General features: G+C 36.1%; 1 protein-coding gene across 13 annotated transcripts in view; it reads left to right on the top strand.

Annotated features, from left to right (window-relative positions):
* Window positions 1-15,911, top strand: part of RAPGEF2 (Rap guanine nucleotide exchange factor 2) — a 186,773-nt gene that overhangs the window by 147,312 nt on the left and 23,550 nt on the right. For 8 of the 13 annotated variants that reach the window (XM_038135129.1, XM_038135123.1, XM_038135124.1 and 5 more), the window contains 10 exons: window positions 1,649-1,826; window positions 3,519-3,655; window positions 4,213-4,371; window positions 5,981-6,133; window positions 6,513-6,677; window positions 9,650-9,757; window positions 9,850-10,053; window positions 10,156-10,264; window positions 12,449-12,695; window positions 13,850-13,861. In XM_038135129.1, the coding sequence (XP_037991057.1) occupies window positions 1,649-1,826; window positions 3,519-3,655; window positions 4,213-4,371; window positions 5,981-6,133; window positions 6,513-6,677; window positions 9,650-9,757; window positions 9,850-10,053; window positions 10,156-10,264; window positions 12,449-12,695; window positions 13,850-13,861 (1,472 nt within the window). The remainder of the gene's footprint in view (window positions 1-1,648; window positions 1,827-3,518; window positions 3,656-4,212; window positions 4,372-5,980; window positions 6,134-6,512; window positions 6,678-9,649; window positions 9,758-9,849; window positions 10,054-10,155; window positions 10,265-12,448; window positions 12,696-13,849; window positions 13,862-15,911) is intronic. The other 5 variants (XM_038135127.1, XM_038135122.1, XM_038135125.1 and 2 more) reach the window with 1 other exon arrangement.

The raw sequence follows: 15,911 nt of genomic DNA, 5'->3' as shown, positions 1-15,911 counted from the left end.
GCTGTTTCAAATGTATCACAGGGAATGTGCATGTTAAACACAGTAAGGCTGCTCATAAAAATACTGCTATCTGTGCTATGTTTTGGAATTTGTTTCTATGCCAGTAGCATCTTTCCTTATCCTGGTTAAAAAATGAGCAGCACTTTTTCTTGATGAAAGCAAAACAAAAAAAGCCACTAAACCCCCAAAATGAACAATAACAACTAAAAAAGAAACCCAAGCCAAAACCACAAAGTGAGAATAATTAGAATATTGCAGATGCTGTTATTATGCTTTTTTTTATTTACAAGGCCCAGTAACAAAGCTTGTGTTGTGCTGTAGGACAGAAGCATTTAAGACTCATGACTAGCTGCCCCTGATCCATCTCCAGCCATATGCTGCTGTTCATGAGGTGGCTGTGTATAGTGGCATTAAAGTAACAGATGTCAGCCACAAATAGGGAGGCAGGAACAGGGGAGATGATTCTACAAAATTACCAATGCAATTTCTCTTACCTTCCCTGTGTTCAGAGAGTGACCTAGTTTTGTGGGTTGTCTTTTTCACCAGTCTGAGACAGATCGATGAAACAAGCTTTAACTAGGTGTGTTTGTCCCATGTAGTATTTTTAAAGTAGATGTGAATGCAGTGTGTGCTCCCAGAGTCTCAGAAAGAAACCATCCCTTTAAGGCCTGTGAAACTGGATTTCTCAAGCCATGGCTTAAAACTTGCTCATTAGAAAGAAGCTTGCATTTCCTTAAAAATTGTCATAGCTAAGCCTTGGCAGCTGCCATGGTATTAAATCAGGTTCTGAGTAAAAGCAGCCGTGTCAGCCATGACAGACAAATGTTTGTGGGATTCATTAAAGTGTTCAGTCTTCAAACTCAATCATTTTTGAAATATTTAAATATCAAATTAAAATATATTTACCTTTAGGTGCTATACTAATGACCTTAAGCTATGCCTGGACTATGTTTTCATTCATTTTAATACAATTTAGGGGAGGTTAAGTTTGACAGATATTCTGGGTAGTCCATCTGTGGTGTTTAAGCAATGAGTTTGCTTTTTTCTGCATCTGTAAATTCTTAGGCACTTTATCAGCAAACAAAAGCCATATTTAACTATGTTCAACTGGAATTGTAAAACAAAAGTACAGTCCTAGGTGACTGAGAGATAGCAAAATTCCTGTAGTGTTTTGATGCTGTTCTTATTTCCCCAAACTGTCTGTTTAAAATGACGTTGCTTTCCTAAGTGTCTGAAAATGTAAATTTGGGGTGAGCGCAGAAATTTTCAAATGAAAACTGTTTATTGAAAGAAATTATATTCAGCTAACAGTCCAAGACGTTGTTGCTTGAAATGTAATAGCCTTCAACCCCCCCAAGACCTACAGATTAAGTAATGTCTGCTGAATCCTTTGTTTGCGTGACTGATTGAAACAAATGTTAAAAGTCATATTTAAAACACAGTGGGTTTGGATTGATAAATTGTTAGTTGTTTTAAAAAGATACATAAAGGAATTTTAAAAAATGGAATAAAAATTGAATTCAAAAATATTGAATAAATTTGGGTCATGTGCTAGGTGATAGAATTAATCTCTGTACATTTAACCAGAAAACTGCTGCTGTAAAGAACATTTTTTTACATGGTTTTTAATTGTTTATGCACTAATTAGGCTACAGAAAGTGAAGCTGGTGATATGGATCTCAGTGGATTGCCAGAGACAGCAGTGGATTCTGAGGATGATGATGATGAAGAAGATATTGAAAGGGCATCAGATCCTTTGATGAGTAGGGATATTGTTAGAGACTGCTTGGAGAAGGACCCAATAGACAGGACAGATGATGACATTGGTAAGTATTGCAATGTAGTAAAATATTGTCAAACACCTTCTTCTTCACCTCCAAAAACTTAATTTTTGGGCTTGTGGTTTTATTTTAATTGTTGGTCTTTGTAGTTGGCAAGTTTAGTGTTTAATATTATTGCTTTTTATATAAGAATATATATAATGTGAACAAGTAAGGAAAACATATATAATGTGGGTGAAACCTATTACTTTCTGGCCCTTTTGATCTTAAGCTTCAGCTTCTAATTGATATCAGAACACATTTATGAAGGAGATGTTGTTGAAAACTGGGAAACAGACAGAACCTTGGCAAAGGTGACATTAATGTCAACACTGCTTCTCACAGTATATTTTTAATTGTCAGTTGTGACATTGTGACTTGACATTTGTTGCAAACATTGGAGCCTTTAAAACCTTAACATAAATGTGCATCTAATCAAACTAATTTGCTATGTTAACATGCAAGTAAACACATTGAAAGCAAAGCAGAACTAGAACCCAAATTTTAATCTAATCTGTTTCACTGGGGGAGATATTTTTCTTTTATTGAAGTACGACTAAATGATGATTAAGGTTGATTATCAGATGATTAAGGGACTAGAGCATCTCTTATGCAAGGAAGGTCTAAGAGAGCTTTGGGCTGTTCAGCCTGGAGGAGGCTCAGGGGATCTCATTAATGTATAGAAATACCCTGGGTCGAGGGTGTAAAGAGGATGGAGCCAGAGTCTTCTCACTAGTGCCCAGTGAGAGGACAAGGGGCACAAACTAAAACATAGGAGGCTCCATCAGAGCACTAGGAAATGCTTTTTTCTGCTGAGACTGAGGCTGGGAGAGGTTGTCCAGAGAGGTGTTAGTATTCCTCCTTAAAGATATTCAAAAGATGTTTGGATGTGTTCCTGGGAAACTGGCTGTAGGGTGGCTCTGCTTGAGCAGGCAGGTTTGACCAGATGACTTCTGGAAGTCCCTTTTAACCACAACCTTTCTGTGATTCAGAGTAAATAAAAATTAGGGAAACGATGGGGTCCTATTGAACTCTTTCAGTAGACATTTTAGATCAAACTGGATGCAAAAACGTTTTTAGGGCATATAATCACTTGGCAGGACTGCTAAAATTAAGTTCTGTAGTTACGAACAGCATAAAAAATGAAAATACAGGAAGTTCACTGTTGAGTACAAGTGCAACTCAAGTGCTGGTAGAAGACACAGCAGCAGTAGTCACCTTTAAGACAGTAATCCTGTCTGGTCCATCTGAAGGGAGTTTTGTGAAACCACCAGACAATGATCAAGTACAATTTACTGTTAAGCCTAGACTAGGAGGTGTTGGCTTTACCAAACAACTTGCTCAGTTTTGTGAAATTTGTCCTGCTGTGTTTTATCTAGTTCTAGTCACAATGAAATTATTGCCCTGACTGGAGTATTAAAAATATCATTGGTTGTATTTAGAGCTCTTGGTTACATTACAATCCTTCCATTATGCTGACTTTTACTTTGCAGGGTTTCTATTGATGATATGACCAGCCAGTCTGTGTCTACAAAATACCCAGTAATTAAAACAGGCCACTGTACATGATTTATTAGTATACAGAAACGATTGTGCAGCATTTTAGCTTAAGCAGCCTCAGGCATCTTGCTGAAGAACTGTCTTTACTGTGCTTTGTTGTTTTGACATGCACGACTCAGTGGGCTTTTTCTCCTTCAGAACAACTCCTGGAATTCATGCATCAATTGCCTGCTTTTGCCAACATGACAATGTCAGTGAGGAGAGAACTCTGTGCTGTAATGGTGTTTGCAGTTGTGGAGAGAGCAGGAACTATTGTACTAAACGATGGGGAAGAGGTCAGTAAAAGTTGCTTTTGACTCTCCTATTATACCAAACATCCCAGATTCCACACAGTTAAGGTCCTCTTTTGTTACTTCAGAAGAAAGAAAAAAAAAAAAAAAAAAAGAGAGAGAAAAAAAAAAAAAGCAACATTCAGGTAAATCAGAACTTGTTTATTTCTGGATTTTCTGAAAGCTTTTATTTAAATGCTCACACATTTCTTAAGCAATAAAAACAGAAAACATTCTCTTAATGTACAAAATGCTTCGTGCCTATTTGAGCTCACTTGGGGACTTAATTTCAGTATTCAAATACTGTTTTAAAATTTCCTTTTTTTTTTTTTCCACAGTCTTACATTATCTCTTAATAGTAAAGATGAACTTAATATCCCAGTTTTCTTGAGCTGGAAATAGCTGTACATTTAAGGAAAATGAGCTTTTAAAATTTTAATAGGTGCTAGAAAATACCATTTGCTTCAGAACAATTGTGAGAGTTGTATTTGTATCTTATGATATTTGATATTAAAAAGTTCAGTGATTTGGTCTTCATGTATCCTGCAATGTTTGATTTGTAGCTGGATTCCTGGTCAGTCATTTTGAATGGCTCTGTGGAGGTGACATACCCTGATGGAAGAACAGAGATACTGTGCATGGGGAACAGTTTTGGTGTTTCCCCCACCATGGAAAAGGAGTATATGAAAGGAGTGATGAGAACCAAAGTGGATGACTGCCAGGTAGAGTGTCTGTGGTACATGCAAATTCATACCCACACAGGTGTAGTGCAACTCAATAAGGAGACCCAGGTGTTTTTTTAACTGAATATACATAAAATATCCAGTGGGTAACCCTGGACAGTAGTTGGGCAATATGGCTCCTGCATACCCACAGTCTGGGAAATGGAGTTATCTTTATCTGGGTAAAGGATCATTTTGCATGAAGATGTTTGTCTTCATGCTTTTTTCAGAAGGTGAGGGCCACCAGCCTCTTCCATACATCCATTGCTTCCAATATTCCTTAGAAGGATCTCAAGGTCCATTAGCCATGACAGGCTCCTTCCCTTCTGCAGCTAATAGCCATTCTTCCTTACTCAACTCAGCTACTGAATATCAGAGTAATACAAACTTTATCTCCTGTGGTTTGAGTGAAAGATCTAATTTTGGCTAATCTGACCTTTCAAGGAAAAGGCCTTGATGTTTGCTGTAATACAAGCAGTCAGATGTAAAGAATGCTTTTCATAGCATAAAACTACTGGCTGAATCTGGTTATGAGGTTGCTATTTGCTTATTCCCATCCAGAAAATTATAGCAGAGCCATGGGTGAATCAAGCATTTTGCTTGGTCCTGATGGCTAATTAGCTTCAAGTAGATGACTATTGAAAGGGGTGAAAATATGTGTTAATAGAGTCACCTGGTTTAGCTTGCCCATCTAACTCCCAAAATGTGCATAAATGGTTTCTCGTTAGGGTAATGTTTTCAACAAATCCAAACTGTGGGACTTCTGTTTCAGCTACTAGTAACTGCTGGAAAAAATGAAATGGTGTGTAAATGAATTTAAAGAGAAAATACTGTCTCTGATTCTTGGGGCCTTGTCCTAAGTTTGTACATGAGGATTTAACAACTTTTCAACCATAAGAAGCACTGTTCCTCTCAGTTAAATACCCAAATTCATATAATAAGGCAGTTTAATCTTGCCCCCGAAAAAGACAAGTGTATAACAATTTGTGTACAATGTAGTCTTTTCCAATTTGTTATGGTTGCTCTTAATTATATTTGCATAGTATAGGTATTAGGAACATTCCTAAGATATTTATTCTTGCACTTATTCTTGGCTGAACTGATGATTGTAGAAAATAATTTTCCTGCTGTATGCTTTAAGCCAAGAAGTAATTTCTTTCTTCGTGCCTGCACTAATTAATTGAATAAATGTTATTTTCCTTACTAATTGACTTCAATAAAATAGCTATTAAAAAAAAGATTATTTACCAAAACAATAGGCACAAAAAATAAAAGCTGGGTTTTTGTTTAACTCTTCTAAACACCACACAAGAGCTGAGCTTCATCTCCAGCAATGGGGAGGTCAAAGCAGCTGAATGGCTGGGAATACTAAATCGTATTGCTCCATATTGATGGATCTTGGTCTCCTCTAACTGCAGGATTGTAGTGGCAGTACTATGCCTGTCTGTTCATCTGTTTGCTACAGCTGAACTGTTGGAAAGACAAAGTTGGCTCCCTGCAGGTTGAGGAGCTACTTTATCTTGTCTGTTGATTGAGTCTCAATGCTTAAGTCTAAATGCTCTTCTGAAGATTTAACCTTTTAACACTGGTGTGCGATGATTCTTTCCAGTTTGTTTGCATAGCCCAGCAAGACTATTGCCGCATCCTCAATCAAGTGGAAAAGAACATGCAGAAGGTGGAAGAGGAAGGGGAGATTGTGATGGTGAAGGAGCACAGGGAGCTTGACCGCACTGGAACTAGAAAAGGCCACATTGTCATCAAGGTAAAGGGAAAAGAGAGTCTCTCGAAAAAGTCTGTGTTCTGTAAACCTCTTAACTTGGCAAGTTAGGTCCAGGATCAGTTGAGACGTATATGGTAGAAGTGAATATTTAAAAGTGGACTGTTAATATAACTAGATTTTTTAAAAAAAATTATACCTGTTGACAACTAGGTGATTTCTATAGAGATTAATTCCATAATTTTAATTTTTTTTACATTTCTTAACACAGTGGTCAAGCTGTTATGTTTGCTTAGCACATCAGTTAATGGATGGCAGTATTTTTTCTAGTGTGATAAATCTTCAGTATGTTACAAGAAAACAAATTTGCATGTGTTGAAAATGTGTTAATAAGTATGATTTTTAAATTTTTTGCTTTCAATAGGGAACAGCTGAAAGGTTAACAATGCATTTGGTGGAAGAGCACTCTGTGGTAGACCCAACATTTATAGAAGACTTCCTGTTGACATATAGGACCTTTCTTTCCAGCCCAATGGAAGTGGGCAAGAAGTTGTTGGAGTGGTTCAATGACCCCAGCCTCAGGGATAAGGTGAAAATCTCCTGAATCATGTATTGTTACCATTTGCATCGAAATATAAGCTAATAAGAATAAAATATGCTTTCAAGAGAATGACTAAATTGAGTAAGATAAAAATAGCTGGTGACATATTTTAATGGCAGAATATATGGCTAAAACTAAGAACATTTTTTTTCTTATTTTATTTAAATATTACTGTGTTCATGCAAGGTAAATTGCCCATGCTTTACGTTGCCACGTTTTTACAACTTAGTTGCTTACAGGTATAGGGGAAGCTTTTTTCCCAATTGTGAGTATTTTTATTTAATGTAATTCAGTAGAATTTTATTGTGCCTCCAAGTTTGAGCATATAATAAGTTTTGTGTTTTCAGTACATATTGCTAGTTAATTCAATGTGGTAAACGTGATTTTTTTTTAAAGGAGAAAAAAGAGCATTCATGTATTGTTAAGAATCTGTTGTGCTTTATGTAGCGTTAAAAAAAAAAAGCCACCAAGCCCAACTAAAACACAAGAAAGCAATCAGATGTCTTGCCTAAACAAAATTTCCATGATGGAAGAATAAGGCACATCCAGTTTTGGTACACTGGCCATTCAGGCTTTATTGTCCTTCAGACTGTATTGCTTTATTTCCTCTTGTATGCAACTTCTTATGCTAAAAAATTTAAAAAAATTCCAGATGCCCTTTTCTTTTTGTAAATTTGAAACCATGGGAAATATATTAGTACAGTGAAAGAGAAATTTGGTTTTCAGCTTTTATTTATATCTGGGTATTTCTTCCAGAAATTTTAGTATAGCTGTGTCTTGAAGGAAGGATATTATATATGACAGAGGGTAGGCTTTGCAGCTAATACTGTTCAGAGCTATAATATTGGAGTTCACCTTTAAAGTTATATTGCTTGTCCTCCAATGGACAGTCCCCTCAGCCCCTAAAAGCATGAGCCAGCACAGTTGCTTGTATCAGTCTGAACACAGAAGAGCTCTTTGTTCTGCTGCCTCAACAACCAGCCTTTTCTGACCTCCAGCAGCACTTGACAGAAAGGCAAGAGGCAGAGAAAAGCTTGGGACTTGTGGAGATAAGCAAGTGGGGAATAAGGAATCTGGAAGATTTTGGCTGTTTTGTACTGGGTGCTGATAGGCAGTAAGGGGAGTGAAAGGGGTGAGTAAAACTTCCCGGGGTTGATCAGTACTCGGGAGCATTCAGAGTGGGACACTGGACGTCCAGTCTTAGCAATAATTTTGCCCTGTAGCAAGTTACTTGAATTTACAGCTGTAATCCTCTTTTAATGCTGTTCCTGATTTGTGACACAAGTAATGGCATTCCTCTGGAAGTCAGCATTCAACACCTCCCAGCTCAGTGTCCTCTGGGTGTAGATGAGTAAGTCCCAACTTGAAAAGCAGCATTGACAGTGAAGCTGTCGCTGCAGTAGTTCAAAATACATTGCGTGGTACAGCTTGCAACTTCCCAGACAGTTTTAATAGTCTGCAATTACCCTAAATTTAACCAGACATTGTCTGGATCTTCCAGTGTCATCCACAGTAATGAAAAATATCAAAACTGTTTAAAAGGAATGAAGTTCAATTTCAAAGGTGCAGAAATCTCAAGTATTTTCCTGTGGCTGGGAGCTGCAGCTTGTAGAGCTGGCTAGTTGCCTTCAGGTAGAATCTGAACTTGAGTAGTTCTGAAGTGCTTGGTTAGTTTGGTCATTAATTTCCGCATTCTTCTGAATTAATTTCCTTTCCTGGGGTAAAAGGAAAACTACTTAGAAACTTCGAGGGTGGCAGGGATTGGTTTTACATGCCTGTCAGACCTCTAGCATGTGGGGCTGCAGAGGTTTGGATTTTGTGCAGACACGAAGAATGGGCGGGGGTTAGCACTAATTAAACTTAGTATGAGACTTTTAAATTGTATGAGACTTTGTTCTTAAGTGTTAGGTTTTGAAATGTTTAGAGATTTATCCCTACTGATTTACTTTCCCAGCATACAAGAAGAAATGCAGCTGTATTTTTAGAGGTAGCATTGACTGGCACAACTGTTTTGGATTCAGCAACTTTTTAAAAATAGCATGAATCAATACTAATTCAAGACACCAAAACACTTTTGTTTTGTCAGGAAAACTGCTGCTGATATTCCAGGTCAAATCACATACTAAAAGAGAGAATATTATAGTAAAAATATACAGTTTTAAGAAATGCAGCTCTTATTTTTTGGCTTTACCTTCATTAGTATTAATTAATACTATTTCTTCAGATTTTTTCCTAAGAAACTGTAAAATACTAGCTAAGATTCTTAGCTCTATCATCATAATTGCTTGGGGGAGTAGCTGGTGGAGGGAAAAAAGGAGGAGTAAATGGAAAGATTGGCTCTAAGGAAAGGAATTGCTGTTTTTGCTGTTAAAACCTCTTTCCTGCTTCTTGCAATATCTTGTTTTTCCTGCCTCTCTAAACATAGAGGAGCTCTTTTACAGAGCTAAATGCCAAATGAAGTTAATGGTGGCACATCTAAAGACTTAGGAAATTTAAGAGCCAATATTAGGCTGTATTGTAAGCTTTGTGATCCTGTGCTTGGAGAACTAAGCAGATTTGGAAATGTACATGAACAGGAAATTGTTATAAGTCAGAAATGGATCTACCTTGTTGCCTTCTGTGTGCACTATCCCTTACTTAACAAAATTTGATACAGCCTATGTTTTCTGACTTGCAGCATTCCTTATAAAATACAGCATGCAATTGCTTATACAAGTGAAAGCAATTTTGGTACTTAATTTTTTCTATTCTCCTGATATATAATTGCATATTAGTGAAGTTTGATTTGGATGTGTATATATATATATATATATATGTATGTATGTATATGTGTATATGTATTATTTAAGATTCCAGTGAAAAATTACAGGGCCTTTAATGACCAGTAGTTTTAGAGAATTTGGCAGTAGTGTTGTTCTGAGTATTCCAGCAATATGTTTATAATATTGATGAATTTTCAGGTTACACGGGTAGTATTGTTGTGGGTGAACAATCACTTCAATGATTTTGAAGGAGATCCTGCCATGACTCGATTTCTGGAAGAATTTGAGAACAATTTGGAGAGGGAGGTAAGAGTGAGGGTTTCTTTTCTGACAACTTGGGATAACAAGGAATAGACAGGCTGTTGTTATATATAACTTACTATGCTTTTCTCTTATAGAAAATGGGTGGACATTTGAGGCTGTTAAATATTGCTTGTGCTGCTAAAGCTAAACGAAGATTGATAACCTTAACAAAGCCATCTCGAGAAGCCCCTTTGCCTTTTATCTTGCTGGGAGGGTCAGAAAAGGGATTTGGAATCTTTGTTGACAGTGTAGATTTTGGTAGCAAAGCTACAGAAGCAGGCTTGAAACGTGGAGACCAGGTATGTAATTTTAAAATGTGTTCCTCCATTGTCCCTCCCCTGTTTTTTTTGTTTCCTATCTCTTCACTACATGAAAATTTTTCAAACTTGCTTGAATTTTAGATATTGGAAGTGAATGGTCAAAACTTTGAAAACATTCAGTTGACAAAAGCCATGGAAATTCTTAGAAATAACACTCATCTGTCTATCACTGTGAAAACCAATTTATTTGGTAAGTTTTTCTACATTGTTCATTCTAGTTTTGATAGCGATCTAATTTTTTTTAATAGTTAAAAATAGTTTTGCTTGAAACTCTTTTATATGGGAGAGAATAGAAAAAGTAAACACGGAGATCCTAAAATACCTTTGTTCATAATTGCGAAGAAAAATTTATGAGTAGGGATTTACATAAAGTGACTTCTCTCTCACAAGTGTATTTTTCTGGATTAAGAGGAACTATTGTGACCATGTAGCTCAAACTCTAAAAACCTGCTTGTATATATAATGTTTAGTTCTCTCTCAAGAAAGAAGCCTCTTCAGCATTCCAGCTGATCAGTGGTCTTATTCTGTCTGCTGAATTTACTTGTAAATTTACTTTTTCAGCCTGCTCTAAGTGTAACAAGCTCAAGGCTATTACAGCCTTTCCTGCCAGCTAGGTGAAAAGATTCTTGCTACCCTCTGTATTTGTTTTCTACATATTTCCCTCTAACAAGTACTAAAGTACTCATGGAAGAGTCTTCAAGCAGTTCAGGACCTCAATTAGCATCATAAGTAATGAATAGATTGGGGGTTTAGTTTGGTTTTTTACCACTGGGTACTTGGATTACATGTACAATTTAGTGATGTGTTCCTTGAGTATCTCTTTCAGGATCAGGTTCTTCATCACAAGTAAGTAGGGCAGAAGATTACCACAGCACATCACTGCACTAACTGAAGATTTAGTTTTCCTACGTTATCTTCAGAAGTCATTGGTCAAATCTGTTTCCTTGGGTTTTGGTTTTTTTTTTTTGCTTTGCAGTAAAGATTCTAATATTTCAGTTGTTTCTAATAATTAGTGGCATTTCTTAATATATCTGGAGATGCTTTTTTAGCCAGATGTTCTTGTTTCTCTAGCTGTAAGTTCTGTAACTATCCTCCTCACACTGGGTGTTTGAATCGCCTGTGTTGCTTTACTCTGTTAAAGATTAAACCTGATTTCTTCCTTTCTTCAGAAGTGTTTTTCCAATTTTTTTCTATCTTGTGGCTCCAGAGCAAATACTGTAATCAGATTACAGTACAGTCCCAGAGCAGTTACTTTCTGTGTATTGCATGCAGAATTTCTTCTCCAAAAATCCCAAAATGACTTTCCTTTTTTCAGCAGCATCTTCTTATCTATACCTGATTTCTCTCTCCAGCCTCTAAGTCCTATTCAACAGTACAGTTATTGGCTGGGTTTACTCTCCTCCACTTTTGTGTCTTACTTCAAGCTTTTGAAGTCTCTTGGTAATTTGTTGTACCTCTAGATATGAGGGAATATTAAGGACAAAAGTAATAAATAACAGTAAAACATAGCCCCTAATACTCATCCTTAGTTAGTTGTTCTTATGTTTTTCTACAGTTCCTTAGTTTTAATTATCACTTTTTATTTATTATTACAAATGAAGTCATCAGAGGATTTTTCCATTTTTGTATGGAGAGTTCTTTAACATTCAGAATACATGACTTGCTCTCCAGTTCAGTTTTGTATGATTTATTTAAATATATCAGTTTTTTTTGAGGCTCATAGTTGCAGTAGAGGAACTAATTTACAAATTTATCAGATATTTCTGCCTCAGAGATGACTCTTTGCTGAGGAGCTGAGGGAGAATGAGTGTTTTTTTTGGTATTTCTGGCAAATGGATACAACAACCCTGTCAAACATTCAAGGTGTCTCAGTAGTCTCCTGCTTTATTTTCCTCATGACTTCGTTGCTGTTTCCCTTCTGATTTTTTTGATGCTGTTGCTAATAATTTCTTGTCCATCTGAAAGCTTTTGTTGCTGCCTCTCTGTTTACAAAGTCCTTCTCGTTTTTATTTATCTACTTCACTTTTGTCTAATGTGGTCTTTTTATACATGCTGCTATTCTGCAGAAGCCTTTGTCCTTGGACTAAAAAGTCAAATTCCTTCTGTTGATACCATCCATGTAACCATGTGGGCACCTGTGTATTTCTCTTCTAGGCTGAGCCAATTAACTGTTTTTCTGATTCATACTACAGAAAATGAATGTCATTTTTCAAAGCAAAAATGTATTTGAAGTCTTATACCTCAATTTAATGCTGGAATTTACAGAATATCTTAATTTTTTTTTTTTAATGATTCATATTGAACTGTTCTGGTGCACAGAGCGTTCTTTTACATTTTTGTCCTTTTTCTACCTCCCTTTTTCTGTCTTGTGCAGTTTTTAAAGAACTCTTAACAAGGTTGTCAGAGGAAAAAAGAAATGGTGCTCCCCACCTGCCTAAAATCGGTGATATTAAAAAGGCGAGTCGTTACTCCATCCCTGACCTTGCTGTTGATGTGGAGCAGGTAATAGGATTAGAAAAAGTAAATAAGAAAAGTAAAGCCAACACAGTTGGGGGAAGAAATAAATTAAAGAAGATACTTGACAAGACTCGAATCAGCATTCTGCCTCAGAAACCATACAAGTGAGTTTATTTCCACCTAAATATTTCCTCTGCATTAAATTATAAGAATTCCTAATGAAATGATAATTTGTGATTATACTTTTTTATTTATTAACAGAAATCATATTTATCTGAAAAAAATACCAGAAAAAAAATTCTGAATATTTGAACAAGCCTAGACTGCTAACAGTGCAGCTCCTGACATCAATTTAGATGCATTTTGTTTCTTATAGATCAAGTAATGACACAAATACTTCTTTATGTCATTTCCCTTTTTCTTTTAAGAGTTATAATATCAGTTAACTGATATTATTTTGGAATAATTCTGCAAGCAGGTTACTTGCTAAGGGCTGGTATGAGCTATAAATTCAATGTATCCACATTCCAGTGGTCTATAAGTATTTTTATGTACTACTGTAAGGGAGAGTGAGGTTAAAATTTTAACTTGGATTCTTTGATAGAATTGTGGGTTGTTTTTTGTTTTGTTTTGTTTGTTTTTTTTTAATGAAAGCTAAACATGCTACCTGATTGCTTTTATTCTATGAACACGTTACAGAAATAGAGTTCTGAAAATTGTTGGCAACAATAGAAGAGTGAATTTTATATGATATTATGGCAGCCTGGTTCTTGGCCAAGGCAAATGGTATTGATGAGGGGAAAATGAATGCTAGAGTGTAGTTGTGTGATCAGTTTTCTCTTGCATTTTTCTTTCCTGTGTCCCACTAAGGAATAAACTATTCCATGTAAATTTAAAATAAGACACTTGTGCTGAAAATGCAGGGCGTTTTTCCCTGCCATTACTTAAAAAGTTTGCTTAACTGATGTTAGATATTGCCTACTAAATGAAAACTATTCTGAAATATTACATACAGAATTTTAGAATAATAGAATTATTAAATTAACATAAATTATTACACACAAATAATGGATGTTTCTTGAATTGATGGCAGTACCTTTCAGTAGAGGAGAATCTGTAAATCCTCTTTTTGTGTTGTTTGTCTTTAGCATGTTTTCTTTTGTTTAACTGGTCTTGCATGTTTGTTTCTCTGATGAGCTGTGCATACTTAGGTCTGTTTTTCTGCATTGGTCACTATGGTTCATAGCATTTGCATAAAATTTTCATGTTTTTTTTTCTTCTTTATTTTCTTTCATTTTTTTACACTTTTTCTGTGCAGAGACCTCTTTAGGTAAGATTCAGAAAAACTTGACCTATTTTATTTTCTTTTTGCTAGCTCTGCTTTATGTGTTATATATAGTAGTTTGTCTGCAAAGCCTGTTGACATTCAGCTGTTTTTGTCTGCACAGTTTCTGCATAGAGATCTGTAGCTATAGAGTTTAGTGTTTGTGCTTTTCTTTCCCCTGTTGAGTGAAAGCATCGATCTCATTCTTCCTTTTAATTACTGGTGTTGAATATATTAAGGGACTTTACCTAGTTTCACATTTTTGCATATAAGAAAATCAAGAGGGGTGAGAAAGCTGATTTAGTCTTTAGTTAAAGTAGGCATTTAAAGACTTCACGACTCAGCTGGCTTAAGAAGTGAAACTGTCCACTGTTTTATGAGTATGAAAATTGCAGAAGGCTCCAGTGCCTTGAGGATGGACCCAGAAAAATTCAATCTTTAAACTAGAATGAGGTCGCTCTTAGAGGGAGCTTGTCTGCTTCATGAGATATTAAATCAGTACCAAAGATGAATCAGTTTGAGCAGGAGATAATGCCTTCCTTCAGTCTTCCTGTTTAGTTCAATAAGGTTAAATAACTTCCCAAATGGAGCAAACAGCACCATTTCCTCTGCACCTACAGGGAAATCTCCTCTTCACTATCTGCAAGACATCTCTTGGGTTCCAGGTACAATCTCCACTGGAGCTTTTTGTTTATTTTTCTGACACAGAGTCATTTTGTGGTCTGCAGGCTCAATTGGTCCAAAAAAGGATTGAACACAATCCCCACCTCCCTCTCTAGTAAAGTTCTGCCCGGTCCATAGTGCAGCATCCCAGACAAAGCAGCAGCCCCTGTCTCTCTCCTCTCTGCAGCCCTGCAATGGGATGCACAGGATTTTGTGTTCTGAGGGAAGAAGCATTCAGATACTTCTGTCATTTCATTATCCCTTCTACCCTGTTTGTCATTCAGCAGGAAAGTTATTTCTTAGTTGATGTGCTGTCTCCCTGCATGGCAGATGCATAGAGGAAGCAATAGAAATGCTGTTTCCTTAAAACCACAATCTTCTTTCATTGGCATAATAAAATATTTTACCTAACAGTAGGTCCAATGGACTTGGATTTTTTTTAGTGTTGCTCTTTTTATCTGATATTTCTAGAGTTGATGACTTGTTTGTATAAGTTAGAACTCAGATTCCAATTTAAGTTTTAAAAATAGAGTAGACTGAGTATAAAGTAAATTATTTCCAATTTCTTATATGAAGACTTAAACTTGAGCACAATTTTAGACACTCTTTTTGCTTTTAAACCTAACATTTTCAGAGTTGATCCACTTTACTGAAGCTGCCTTGGTCATGACGCACAGGATAGGTATAAGATTATATAAAACTGGCAAACTGCAAAAGGAATGCATAATGCAAGTGAGACTATTAATATAAGATTCACACTGTCTTCATTTGATTTACATTTAGAGAATATACTGTTGGCAGTATTTTTGAAATCTGGTATATAGTAGTTTAGAACCACCAGAAAACATTTTGAGGTACTAGGGCTGTAGAGTTTTTTGTTTACTTTCTTTTTTTTAAATGTGGAGTGGTTCCTGCTTGAAGGACCTGATATTAATTGCTGGCAATTCTTTTGATTGTAGTGAAAGACTTATTTGCTTATAGGCTTAGCATGAAGGTGCTGTGTACTGAGTAGGTCATCACTGCTTGTCACAGTATTTTGTGCTTGATGTGGAAGTACAAAAATACAAATGTTCAGATTCACCTTAACTTCTGATTAAGAGAGAATCCTGTATCTATTTCCAGTGGACTTGAGTGTTTCTGTCACTCTTGTGGCTTGAGGGTTACAATTCATAAGTGTTCTGGTAATACAGAGTTCTCTTATTTTTTAGAAGCAAAACAGTGAGAAAACCCAAACACAACACAGAGAGATACCATACATTGCCTTCTCAAAAGCATTTGTGTCCATGTCATTTAAAACGTGTCTTTAGTGCTCAGATACTGTTCTAGCTTTCCAGACTACTGCTCAATTCATAGCACTTAAAGAAGTGGTACAAGAGTGCACGGTGTAGAGTTA

The sequence above is a fragment of the Motacilla alba genome, chromosome 4, assembly GCF_015832195.1.
Source record: "Motacilla alba alba isolate MOTALB_02 chromosome 4, Motacilla_alba_V1.0_pri, whole genome shotgun sequence".
NCBI lineage: Eukaryota > Metazoa > Chordata > Aves > Passeriformes > Motacillidae > Motacilla > Motacilla alba.
The sequence above is the reverse complement of the archived record's forward strand: the minus strand, read 5'-3'. Positions and strand labels throughout refer to the sequence as shown.